Below are 14224 nucleotides of genomic sequence, written 5' to 3'. Positions count from 1 at the left end.
TTGGACAAGAGAGATATTATTCTACATAGTAGTTGCAATCATGGAGTTATAGAGGTGGGTGCATGGGATCATCTGAGCTTATTGAAATCAAAAGAAATGTATGGATATGTCTGAGAGATAAAACATTTTTGCTCCTTCCTATTTACTGAAACTTTTTTTTTCATTTTCTGTTATCAAATAGCAACATGGCAATGATAAATCAAGCTGTAGTGCTGCATTATTTTATCCAGTTGCCCCTCACATTGGGTCCTCTTCAGAATGTTGCCAAAACCCACAAATAAGAATATCTATATTTCACTCCTACTATTCAGCACTAGCCTTCTAGTCAAGCTCTTCAGCACTAACATCTTCTCACAGGCTGTTTATGATATAATGCCTTTTTTTCCCTTAATGCCAAATAGAAGGAATATGTACAGATAATATCATATTTTGGCAGTTTAATCTGAAAATATTTTGACTTCCAATTATTATTTTTTTACTTTCATTGTTCCAAAGTAATCTAACTTCAAATCCTTCTTGAAATGCCTTGAAATTGAATATGTGGCTGGATATCGAATAGTCAATTTCACATTCTGTTATATGTCAGTTGTGTCATTTTGCACTATGTTGTGCTGTTTAGTTGATGTCAAGAATGAACATGTTTTTGGATGCATGACTATTTCAACAGCTTTCATTTGTGAGGGTACATGGTACATAGGAATCCTGACTCTGGGTGAGACCAAATGATATAGGTTCAACATGTGAAGTTAATTGGTCCTGAGGTAGTGGATAAATTGCATGCATATTCATATACATATCAGGGACTTTTGTATCTGTTCCTCTCCAGCTTGTGCCTCCTATTTGTGTTAAAGTATGGGCTCCCATACATGTTGGTAGAATTTGATAATCAGATTACTAATACCTTCTTATCCATCTAACAGTAAAATTGTGTATACAAATGTTTGAGCAAAGATCTGTACTCCTTCACAGTTTGATTGGACTAATATCTGTGTAGGAAATGTACTGGATAAGTAAGCATAGCTGAACAAGGAAAGTAAATCTGGCTTTTCCTTTTCTACATACAAAAATAACAAAAACAGTTTGCAAAATAAAAATTGCCTTTATGTCCTTCCTTCCAACCTCCAAGTTTGTTTAAGAAGAAAACACTTAGGGTTGGTTTTTTTTTTGAGAAAAAACACTATTTCCATATAAATTTCAAATTAAAGGAGATTTAACTTTCAATAACACTTTGCTTTTTTTTTTCTTTAGTTGGTTGGTTCTAGCTGAATTAAAGAAGTATAAACAGATTTTCTTTTCATGCAGGATAATTCTCCCAGCTTATGTTAGGCAACAAAAACCCAACTTCTCAGCAGCTTGGCATTTTGCAAAATTAAGCATTTAGAATCATTCTTAAGAGCAAAAAAGATTAGGTGGATAAAAGTCCACTCCATTTTTTATTCAGAAATATGCTACATATTTCTTACATATAGCAATCTTCTGAACCTTAAATCATGTTACACTGTTCAATGGTTCTTAACCAACAAATTGAAGTATATTTTTACCTTTTATTGCGAACTACTTAGAAATTAGAAGACGGCAATATTTCCAGGGCGAATCTATGTCCCATCATCTTCATGTTATATGGTTGTTGCCATAACTTTAAAAAAGAAATATAATGGCTATTGTACTGTATATACTTTGGAAATAATTGGGGGGGGGACTTTTGTTGTAAACATTGAACTCCCTCCTTCTCCCAAAAAACTGTTCAAACTGGATTTATTCATCACATAAAAAGGCTGACAATTTGAGACTGTTATTAGAATATGTGGTTTTAATACTAAAATTGCTTTCATTGTATTTTAAGTCTGTTAGAAATAATTGATGACAAGTTAAATTTTCTAGTCTAGGCTCTAAATAGTAAACCTAAAAAAATTACATAAGCATTATACGATCTAATTAAATTGTTTTTTTTATCACAGTAGATATATTTTATTAACTTTTGGAAATGCTAGTCATATACAGAAGTTCCATGTAATTAAAAGATATAATACTTCAGTATAATGCTTTAAAGAAAAGAGTTTCAGAAGGGTTTATTGGCAATAAGAAACATCTGTGGAATCCAAAGTACAAAAGGGGTGGGGCTTTCGTCATCATGTCTCCAATGCAAATTTCATCATAACCCTAATGCTTTGCCCCCCTCGTTTGCTGACCCCATGTAGGTAAACCTTTTATTCTCTCTTTCAAAGCTTTATTTTCCTTTGGCATTCTTAAAATGATTTTTCTCCAAATATGTATTTGAGAACTATTGTATTGGGATTTTGCCTAATCTCCTTTTATTGGTGAGAAGTACACATACAACAGGATTGTCCTCTCATTTCCTTTAGTTGATTTGTGTTTAGCATGTGCAATTATGTGCAATATTTAGCATGTGCAGTCGAGCAAAATTATGAGCTTGATTGTTTGAAAAACATATAAATAAAGAATAGAACATAGTTCTGGTCTGAGCAAGGAAGAAACCAGAATTGCTGGTTACCACATACAACTAACAAATAATGTTCTTTAGTTTTCTACAAGCAGAAAGGTTGAGCAGGTTGCAGCAGCACACTTGCTATTGTTGCATTACACGGCAAGAATAAGGCAGTGAAAAACTAAATGTAAGGTCATAGAAATGTTCATAAAACATTTCCCATTAAATTCAACTGATTGTTATTCATCAATAATGTTTAAAAGAAAATAAAAATAAAAATTACAAAAGGATGATAGCATTTGTATTGATAGAAGCTGCTTTCAGAAAAACAAAGTGATTTTCAGTCTGTCTCTATCAATCACTGTGAATATCAGTTTTCTGAGAATGAAAAGTAAGACCTTTCTTCAGATGTGCCCTTGTTCACCATATCTATTAATGGATGCCTCAGGTCATGGTTAGCAAATATCAGTCCTATCTGCATTCCATCAAACCTGCTGATCTGTAGTTTTTGAGTCAGATAACATGGTTAACACATCTTACATGATTCAGATCTGCTTTATTTAACAATATATACATAAATGCCTTTTAAAATCATTTTTTCTTTTACTAAAAATATGTAATGAATACATTTTAAGTCTGTTAGAAATAATTAGTGACAAGTTAAGTTTTCTAGTCTAGGCTATAAATAGCAAACCTAAAAAAATTACATAAGCATTTTTTTTTATCATAGTAGATATATTTTATTAACTTTTGGAAATGTTAGTCATGTATAGAAGTTCCATGTACTTAAAAGATATAATACTTTAGTATAATGCTTTAAATACTATTTCTCAGAACCTTACCAAATCAAATAGCCTCTTCTGCCTTTAGTTCCTTGCTAGAATATCAGCTTTGCAAATCTGAAAATCAATCTTTTCAAAGCTGATGCATTAATTTATACATTTATTGTACCTTAAAACTGCATGTTCTAGAATGTGTTACTAATTTGGGAATCTCTGGCTTTAAAAATTTAGAAAAATGTACAGTAAATTAGAGAAGAGGCAGATTAAATCTGTGTAATATTTTCTTTATGGCCTAAACTGGAAGAAAGTGGTCAGAAAAAAGAACAGGAAACAGTGACATCACCATGAAACAGATTAATATTGCCATTGACCTTCAAATTGAGTCATTTTGTGAATTGGACACCAAATGTAACAATTAAGGCTAGTGATTAAGGAAGTATTTCAATATCTGTAAATTACGTGGTCAAAGAAGCTGGTACAATTTGGACTGTTACTTTTATATCAACTGGTGACAGACTAAAGATCCCTGGCTGACTTTAATAGCTGCTGGGAAGAGATACCCTGCAGTTTATGAGACTCAGGATAAAGTTCAGTTGATAAGTTTAATCGATGCCTTTGACAGAGTAAGAACTTTTCTTGTACAATTGCCCACACCTTTTCTTTCCATACTACTTGCAAAGTTAAATGCCTACAGCAATGGAAAATCAATACTGCCTGATGGAAGATCCTACTTCAGGGATTAAAACTGGAGTCATTTTGAGAATTTGAGGATAAGAGTCTCATCTCTGGATTTGGTGCTGTGACATGTTGCACAGCATGAATGTTGCCCTTTTTCTATATTATCTTGAAGACTCTTGAAATTCCACATCCTAGACTTAACATTGGAGCTATTCTTAACATTGGAGCAAGAATTTCCACAGGAAGAAATTTATGTATACTTCCTCTAAAGGATAGTTGTCTAGCATATGCATTCTATTACAAAGTTTAGTTTTATCAAAAGGAAAATAAAGTAACAAGAGGAAACATTAAAAGAATAAAGAAGTTGCAATATTAAATTAAGTGACACTAAAAAGGCTGGATTTATAAATGGCAAATGATGTTGATGTTTGTGTATTTTATGAAAATGTTAAGAAGTTTTATGACTGTTCTATCTTTGTACGTTTTCTTCTTTTTTTGTGTGTGTAAGCTATAATGCAAGAGACCGCTGTATAAAAGTCACAGCCTTTATAATTTGAGAAATAGATCTACATTTTTTAAAATATTTCTTAGCTTTTTTTTCTTCCAACCAATTGCTTAAATAGCTGAAAGGTTTTGTCAAAGTAGGGTGTGATGAATGGTGTCAACCAGCAGGACCATATGTGAGGCAGGAAGTAGCACATTTTGTTAACACATGGTTTAATCGGAGGTCGAATTCATATTACCTGCTTGGTGAACTTTTTAAAAACTGTATACTAGATGTCCCACAAATAACCTTTATGAAACAAATTTTTATTAAAGTAATGAAACCAAACAAACAAGCTCAGAGATCACCAAGAACTCCAAAATGCTTTCATTATCTCACTGGTCTCGAAAGGACAGAGCCATTGCTCAGGCAGCATATTCTCATATCAGCCTGTTAGTAGTTATCTTAAAACACTATAATATCCAATCACACTGCTAATCTATCTATAGGATGTCAAATTTGGGAAAGATTAAGCTAAACTATGCCATATGTTTTAATGTGTCTGTTTGTTTTGTGTGTTTGATTTTTTTTCTTTATTTTAAAGTTTTAGTGATATAAAAATATATCTTTGTTTCAAGTGTATCTAAAGATGAAGATTTGTGAAATAAGTTATTGCTACATTTTTCTTCCATAGCTGTGGCTTGTCCATTCAGATCTATGAAGCATTCTGTAGAAGAGCTTAATGTTAAATCCATCGCGTTTTGGTATAAATGAAAAATAAGAAGGAAGATTCTATGCAAGCGTAATCCACTTATTTTAGTCTATTAAGAGACAGCAATGCCAAGTTCTATCAACTCTTGCAGGGACCTGATTCTACTCAGCTGTATAATAGTGATGGCAGTTGGCCAATCAGAGCAACAGATTAGGAATAACCTTTGGGAGTTTTGTTCCAACAGAGTGAGTGACAGAAAAAAAGTCAGAGAAGTTACAATAATAAGTTTCATTGCCTGATTTGTAATGATCAACAAAAATATATCTTGGCTTCTTATAGAAGGCTAACGATTACAGAGCAGGTACATCTCTATGCCTGGACTGTATTTTATTTTGATCAACTACAGCATAACAGAGACAGGTAATTATCATAATCTGGCAATTAGCCTGACATTCTTTCCCTAAGTTTAATTACCCAGATAAATAGTAATTGAATACCAAGGGTTTAATGACAAAAGGAAGATGTTTTCCCTTCCAGGTTTGAGCATGATTGTTATATCATTATTATTTTCACAATGTGCCATTTTACTTTACTTGCAGAAGTACTTTTCTGCATAGTGTTAAACTTAAACAAGAAAACCTAAAGATCCAGGCTCTTTCTATCTTAAATTAATTGCTTTAGCCTGCTTGATTTCCAAGATCCTTAAAGTAAAGCTAAGCTCTTGTACAATACATTTTTCTTCTTCTATATCATGGGTGTCAAACTCGCCATGTCGCGTGACGTGTCGCGACGTATTGTGACTCTTTTTGCATTGCCAGCAATGGGGTGGGCGCGGCTTCAGTATGATGAAACCGGCCTGCAGGCCGACAGTTTGACATCCCTCTTCTATATGAATAGGTTCACCTAGAAGTGTGTGGTTGTGAAAAGTTGAAGTTAATAGTTTGCCTAGTTATGTATTATAGTGTTCTATAAATCTGAACAATTACACTTTTCAAACATAAATCTGAGGAAAGGAGCATACAAATTTGAAAAAGCATAAAACAATTAATAGCTATTTCTGAATAATGATTTAGCATAATTTAACTTTTGAAGATGGAACCAAGCACTATTTTTGCAATGACTGTAAATAATTTTATATTTCAATAGTATCTGGTAATTACATAAGAAAGAATATTGAGCGGGAAAAATCTAATTAATGCAAAGTAATTAATGATTCAGAAGAATGATGAATTTAAGTCCAGAGTTCAGTTTGGATAATATGAATTCCTGAACTCTGCAGCTACTATACCATATCACTAGAAATTATTTATGAGAAGTATAGTAAGTGGTTAAATGTTAATTTATACATTAAAGTAGGGGCTATTTAGTTGTAGGCTGGAAAAAATACAGACAACCACTAGAGGGCAACAAAATATATAGTAATGAATCTTTTCTGCTCTCTAGTGATCATCCAGGTTTTTGCATCACAGTACTAGTGGTTCTAAGAAAATTATAATTTAGGAATAATAATATTTCACTTTTTTAACAATTTGGTCACATTAGAAATGATACCAGGATATCATGCAAAGCTGCTATTGCAATTAACTTCTTCCATACTCTGGACACCACTGTTTTTCATCATCTTGTAATTTTACAATTTTATCCAATGCACAGACCTGTGTGTAAATGTCTAATAAATAAAAATACAGTTGTTTTGCATCTGCAGTGTAGCATTTTAGTTATTAAATCTTCTGTCATCCTAAATAAGTTGTTCTATGTGGGACTAAAACACTGTTTGTTATATATCTAGGGAACTTTCAAATCTATCTTTGACTGTTATTTTCCCCCTATTTTGTTCTTACAGATAGTGAACATGAGCTCATTGCGGTGGTTTGAATATGTACCAATGAGTTAAATTAGGTTCTTGTCTATAATGCAGATTATCTGCAGAAGGAGAAAATCTGCTATGAAAGCGGAAAATAGGGTGATGCTCCGATCAATTAGAAATTCTAAGCGTTGAATTTTAAAATGCAAAATATGATTCAGATATATTTTATTTGTATGGAAAAGCTCGAAGCAGTAGCTATAGTAATTTCCCCCCAGCTATGTGATAATGGATACTTACTGTCTTGTTACACTTTTTTGAATGCCACAATTTCGTGGCATTTCTTTTTTTAAAGAAAATAATATGAAAGGGATTAATACACACAAAATGTTACAACGTTCTGAATAGTTAAATAAATCCCCTCTTCGATATACAGCCAATATAATTAGAGTCAAGTCCTGATTTGCCTTTACATCAGAAGTACTATACAGTCATGAAAAAGGCACATAATACTGATTTTGCATACATACTAGTTTGGAAGAGGTAATGCAGATTGTTTTATTTTTAATTTACTTGCACAGTTCTTTAGTAATGTTTTCAAATATATTAGTAATTTAGTATACACATGTCTATATAGCAGTTCACATTTTTATGGTATAAACCTATGCCTGCCATACAGTACTCTTGTACCCAGTGTTACAGTTTAAAAATTGGTGTCACTAGCGTGTGAGTATCCTGAACCAGTATCTGGATGCAGCGATGGAGTTTTGAGAATTAATAAAGTGATACTGAATCCTGATAGGGTAATCTGGAGTAGTGGAGGTGAGAGTTCATGCATTCAGTCATTGAGATTTTTACAAGATGTTGCTCTAAGAAATAACAGATACCTAATTTGGAGGAGGTGGAATAATGTCATCACTGTCACTACACCATGACTTTCATACCTAGGAGCATCAACCTTCACTTTGTATTCCAGTTATATCCTTGGAATAAAGGGACAACCTAGCTACTAATACATTCTGTGTAGGACCACATTAGCAGTCCAAGTTCAGCTGGTGCAGAATGCAGCAGCTGGATTGCTGAACTATGTTGGCTTCCATTTAGTTACCAAGCAAGGTTCTGGTGTTTGGTTATGATGTACAAGATGCTAAGCAAGTGGGAAATCAGAAGAACTGTTATAAATGTGGTCAGTGACAGAGATAAGTCTGTGGTAAAAGTGGAAGGGGAATGAGGGAGAGATACTACCACATGTGCCAAGAGTTGCCTTCTTCCATCTGGCAGATGCTTGTGACATGGTGGTGCTTGTGCTCATAAATGCAGGAGGACCTGCTATAATAGCTTTAAGAAGCTCACTGAAAATATACTTTTTTATCCAGGCATCCCTAATACGAATGTTAAATATTTTTCAACCATTACTTTTTAATGAATATGGTTTATTTTTTGTTGACTATTATTTATTATGGTGTTATATTTTTAGCTGTTTTTATTGTAAAGTAGTCTGAGATGCTTTGCTGTATGAAGTTGAGAATAATAGAATGTTCATCAAAGCAATTTATTTCATGTAACACTTTTATAGAGTTATTGGAGAGCTGTGTTGAGGCCTATTGCTTAAAGATCAAAACAGGTTATGGTATGAGAGATGGGAATTTTATAAAAGAGCACCTGCCTGTCTTTGTGTGAGTGTCCCCAGATGAGATGAGGGCAAAGAACAAGAGTTAAGCATTTACTATATCCTTAAAAAAAAAGAGAGGCTATTTTGTCTAATTTGTAAAATAGAACCACTGGGAACAGAACAGCATACAGGTACCTATGACCACAATTGAGCCCAAAATTTCTGCTGTTAAGCATAACAGTTGTTAAGTGGGTTTTGCTCCATTTTATGACCTTCCTTGCTACAGTTGTTAAGTGAATCACTGCAGTTAGTAACATGGTTGTTAAGTGAATCTGGCTTCCCCATTGCCTTTGCTTGTCAGAAGGTTGCAAAAGGTGATCACATGACTCTGGACACTGCAACCATCATAAATATGAACTGGCTGCCAAGCATGCAAATTTTGATCACGTGACCATGGGGATGCTGCTACGGTTGTAAGTGTGAAAAATAGTCATAAGTCACTTTTTTCAGTGCCATTAAATGAATGGTTGTAAGTACAGAATTGCCCATAGTTCTTAACTTACAACCATTCATTTATTGACAACCATTCATTTAGTGACCATTCAGAGTTGCAACAGACCTGTAAAAAGTGACTTACAACTGGTCTTCGCACATACAACTGTTGGAACATCTCCTGCAATTTGGTTGCTTACCAACTAGTGTGTACTTATGATGGTTGCCATGCCCTGGAGTTGTGTAATTGCAATTTGTGATCTTCTCAGCTGGCTTCCAACAAGCAAAGTCAATGCAGGAAGCTGGATTCACGTAATGCCCATGGCAAAAAGTTTTCTAAAATTAGATGCAGTCACATGATGGCTCATTAACTACTGCATCACTTAGCAATGAAAGCTGTCATCCCAATTGTGGTCGTAGATTGAGGACTCACAAAAACAAATGGCAATATTAAAGAAAGGGAATTAATAAAAAATGGTTAAACCTTCCCTTTTTGCTTAAACACAATCTTTTAGAAAAATCTTTTCCAAATAGTTTAGTTTAGTTTATACACAACCATAAAGTAGGGCAGAAAGATTATCTCAGCTACTTTTTTTTTTTTTGAAAGAGAGAGAGAGAAGTGATACTGGGAGTTACAGTGATGAAAAACTCTTATGTCTAATTTGCATTAATATTTAAGACAAAATAAATCCATATATTAGTGTACCTCGACAGAATTAGAGTTTATCTCGACTTTTTTTCTGTACCTCAAGCAATTTTTGTTAAAAACCTGTTTTTTCAAACGCAAAATAATGATAAAGGTTGAATAGGTTTCTCTGAATATATCCTTGGAGAAGGCTGTATTATTATTATTGCTTTTCTTCTCAAATTAAATAGAAGGATCCAGTTGGCAGATTTCAGATCCATTAGGTACTTAAAATATGTGCCTCAGGTGACAAGGATCATTATAGTTAAATATGTCACATTGTCTTTATTACTCTCTGTGCACTTGACAGATAGCCTGCTGTCAAGGAATAGAAGCCACAGATAATGATATGGCAGTGGTGACCAGTATATAGAGAGTGAGAAGGATTGTGTCTGCAAAAAATAAATAAATTATATCTATATTTTCTCTATTTATATGCCGTCCATGGTATGTGCAATATATGACTTTCAAATAATCTGCCTTTCAGAAAAATAGAATACCATAGTATGCCTCTTATATACTCATTATTATAGAAAACAAAATAGTTTCTGTATTCTAGGTAAAATATGGACTCTGTGGCACAATCATAATCTCTTGGCTAATTGTGTTTACATTTGATTAGTGCATTCCAGTGCGTCTAGTCTAGTTTTTAGATGTGTTTGATAAATTTGATAAATATTCCAAGAATATGTCACCTTAATTTTGAATGACTCCCCATGTTTATATGCAAGTAATTACCATATTACCAAGTTAGATTCAAGTGCCATTTGTATGTTAAAAGAATTTCTTGATCCATTTACAAATTCAACCTGCAGTATACCATACCACTAAGAGTTTGAAATGAATTGTTTTAGCTTTACCCAGCACAGTTATAATGACAGTAAAACCAGCCTTACAATTGTTGCAACTAATATTGCTGCTGATAACAAAAGTGCGCTGGTAAAAGTGCCTTGTACTACCTTTCTCATCTGGCTCTCATTCCAAACTGTCAGGTGAGTGCTGATAATTCATAGCCTGGAACTCTTTTATCTGAACAGCAGTATCTCTCCTCTGTACTTGGCAATGAAATTATATTGCTTTTTCAAAAATATTTCAAAGGCATACTAGAGTTTTCTTGGATCTTAACTCTTGCCAGCTGTAAGGAAAAAGTCAAGATGAGTGAGTGTTGTAGCAAATGCATCTTCTTGCAATTAGCTTTGGTTGTGATACAAAAAAATACATCCCCATTTGTAGGCATATACTTTACTCGAAATATACTTTACATATATTCCAACCCTAATCCATGTAATTAAAACAAAACCTTATAGAACCAAAGATTAACTTCTGAAGTAAACAGATTGGGGAAATAAACTATTGTACGGATTTAGAAGCAACTGTATAAGGGTGAAGGATCTGATTGGATAAAGCCCTTTTTTTAAAGGACAGTTAATTTAAAACAACTGATCAAATTATAACTTAAGTTGTCTCTGCAGGGAAAAAAAGTTTAATATGGTTAAGGTGTAATATATATTTTAGAAAAATTATCTGAGTTGGTTTTGTCTTGATTTTATTTTTAGATTCCAGCGAGGAGATTATCATATTGATGTCTGCATCAATGACTATTTGGATGTATTCTGTCCTCATTATGAGGATTCGGTGCCAGAAGATAAGACTGAACGGTATATACTTTACATGGTGAACTTTGATGGCTACAGCTCCTGTGATCATACCTCCAAAGGATTCAAGAGATGGGAGTGCAACCGGCCTCATTCTCCCAATGGACCATTGAAGTTCTCAGAAAAATTCCAACTCTTCACTCCCTTCTCATTAGGATTTGAATTCAGGCCAGGACGGGAATATTTCTACATCTGTGAGTATACGGAGATTTATCACTTATAAATCAGGAGGCTGGGGTGATTTTGCCCCTTTGCAGTGGATACATTTTTATGTTCCAAAGAGGTGCCTAATTAGATTCTGTAAATCATGGGTTTGGGGAATGTACTATCTAGTTGTATCCATAGGAAATAAATGGGCACTTGAGTTATTAACAAGGGTTTTCCTCCCCACTCTGTCCCCATGCTGCTAGAACAGAATTATTATAGCATTGTTTTTCATATGTGGGAATCACATGCAGTGGACTTTTTTTGTTTTAGTAAAAATAGATACTTAAACACTGTGAAAACAGAAAAAATGACCTGAAAATACACAAAACCCACAAGACAAGAACTTTTCAAAGTTTTTTTGTTCTATTGTGTACTTTCAGAACAAAGCTGGATAAAACAGTACAGTCCATTACTTAAACAAAAATGTATTTGAGCAATATCATTATTGTTTAATTTAATAGTTATTAAATTCATTTTCATTTAAATTAGTTCTTAGTATGGAAATATTGTGACAGTATGGACATACACTATGGACACAGACAAATGGTATAGAAATAGACAGTATGGAAATACCTCATAACTCATTTAAGATGACAGAAACCACACTGGCTAAAAACAATGAAAGAATAATTTCAGATTTATAAGATTCTTTTGTTTTTCAGATTTTATGCTGAAATACCCTTTGTGCCACTAAATAATATCAGTGAAAAAATGTTATCTTATTTGCACCAATGCTGCAAGCCTGCAGTATTGAATACAATAGCAGTCCTCTTAAGACTCATTGAGCTTTGAGCTATTCTTGAGCTTAAAGGAGATACAAAATACAATTGGAGCAAATTTCCAAGTAAATTGCCAAGAAAGAATCCATACACATGCATTAGTAAATCACCATGTGGTAAAATAGGCGGCTAATAAATTTTAAAAATGAAATAAAAAATAAATAATGCATGCTAGAAAATAATGTTATTTTTTTGTCCTACTGCATCATCATTCAAAATGCTCCATTCCCTGCTGATTAGTCACAAAAATATTACAGGTCTATTTGAGGAATATGCTAGGTATCTGGCACATATAGGTGTTTGGATCCACTCTAAGTTAAATTTTGTCTGGCAAAATTTCTATTTCCTAGAAGGTGGATGATCTTGTGACTTTTGAGGAAGCAGACAGGATTCTCCTGACTGTGAGTCAGGCCACTTGTTTAATTAAATCCATTAATTAAGATGTGTAGAAGTTGATGTGTAGTTGGAGCCATGTAGTGGTAAAATCATCCTTAAAAGAGGATGTCCAGTGATTTTGGAAAATTTTCATCAAGTCTGCAGTCTTCTCTTTTGGGATGCGGTTGTTGACAAGGACTACAATTCCAGAGAGCTCTGGAAGAAACAAATTATCTAAACTCATTTGAGTCAGGTTTTGGGGTGGAATATAATATGGAGACAATTGATTGCACTTGTGGATGACCTTTGTTGAAACAAATAGTAGAGTGGTTTGTATTTAAATCTGTAGAATATTTATACATTTGCCCAGATTATGCCGTTGTGATTTCAGGTATTGTATAAAACATGCAAAAACAACATTGCAAATTAAAGCCGTACAATGTTAGTAAAAAAGAAGTTAATCAGCCATCCCATCAAAAATCATATAGCTCACCAGTTTTATACTCCTTCTCAGAAAACAGGCTCACCTATCATCCTGATCTAGTACCTGCAGGAAAAGCCCAGTTTGTAAAACTTTTTTGAAGGCTAATTCAGTTGGGCCATGCAATATGAGGGAGTGGGATTAGTCTAAGAGCAGATGTTACAACAAAAAAGGTGTTCTCAAAGAAATGACCTGGATCATGCCTATCTTATGAGGGCATGTGGACAGGAACCTGTTGTTTTTTTTTCCCAAGGCATTGGGTCAAAAGTTAGGTGTGCTCTGTTAAAGGGTTTTTTTTAATAAGTGGGCAGTATTGTTTTAATTTTGGGTGTTGTGGTTTTGATTGTGAAATTGTTGCTGTATTATATGTCACCCAGACATATTAAGTAAAATAAGTTTTGTGCCATGTAGGTCTTGTAGATGACAAGCAATACCTTGAATTGCCTCATTCATAAAATAGTTATGTGAGACATTGTGGTAAAGCCACAAATATTTGCACCACTGCATTTTGTATCAAATACACTTCCATATGATGTTAAAAGTCTGCAGTAGTCCAACCAGAAAATTATTAAGGCAAGGCCTTTCGATCCAGGAATAGACATTGTTGGCACACAAGAGGGAATTATACAAAAGCCTTCCAGGGCTACAGTTGTCACCGTTCATTGAGCAAAGGCTCCAAAAGGGCCCCCAAATTGCACACCAGTGCTAAGTGGCACAGTACAGTGTCCTTCCAGAACCAACAATAGAAAATATTAAGCCCTGAGCTACTGGCTTTTTCTAGGATTGAGTACATGTGTTTTATTTTATTTTATTATTTATTATTATTTTATTATTTTATTATTTATTAATTTAATTTATATACCGCCCTTCTCCCGCAGGACTCAGGGCGGTGCACAGCGTATTAAAAACAGTACAAATACAAAGCATAAAAAATACAAACCCCTGTAAAACCAGATTAAAAAACCGAATATTAGAAGCTGTGTCTCTATTTAAAATTATTTTTAAAATCACCCTAAATAAAATCCTCCCTAG

General features: G+C 33.7%; 1 protein-coding gene across 1 annotated transcript in view; it reads left to right on the top strand.

Moving 5' to 3' along the window:
• The first annotated feature begins 10535 nt into the window (after window positions 1–10535).
• The window catches only part of LOC107289006 (ephrin-A5-like), a 44159-nt gene continuing 40470 nt past the window's right edge, over window positions 10536–14224 (top strand). Inside the window, exons 1-2 of the mRNA XM_015817687.1 lie at window positions 10536–10687; window positions 11252–11544. Coding sequence (XP_015673173.1) covers window positions 10536–10687; window positions 11252–11544 — 445 coding nt within the window. The remainder of the gene's footprint in view (window positions 10688–11251; window positions 11545–14224) is intronic.

Source organism: Protobothrops mucrosquamatus, unplaced genomic scaffold (genome assembly GCF_001527695.2).
Source record: "Protobothrops mucrosquamatus isolate PMUCROS unplaced genomic scaffold, P.Mucros_1.0 scaffold622, whole genome shotgun sequence".
Lineage (NCBI taxonomy): Eukaryota > Metazoa > Chordata > Lepidosauria > Squamata > Viperidae > Protobothrops > Protobothrops mucrosquamatus.
The sequence above is the reverse complement of the archived record's forward strand: the minus strand, read 5'-3'. Positions and strand labels throughout refer to the sequence as shown.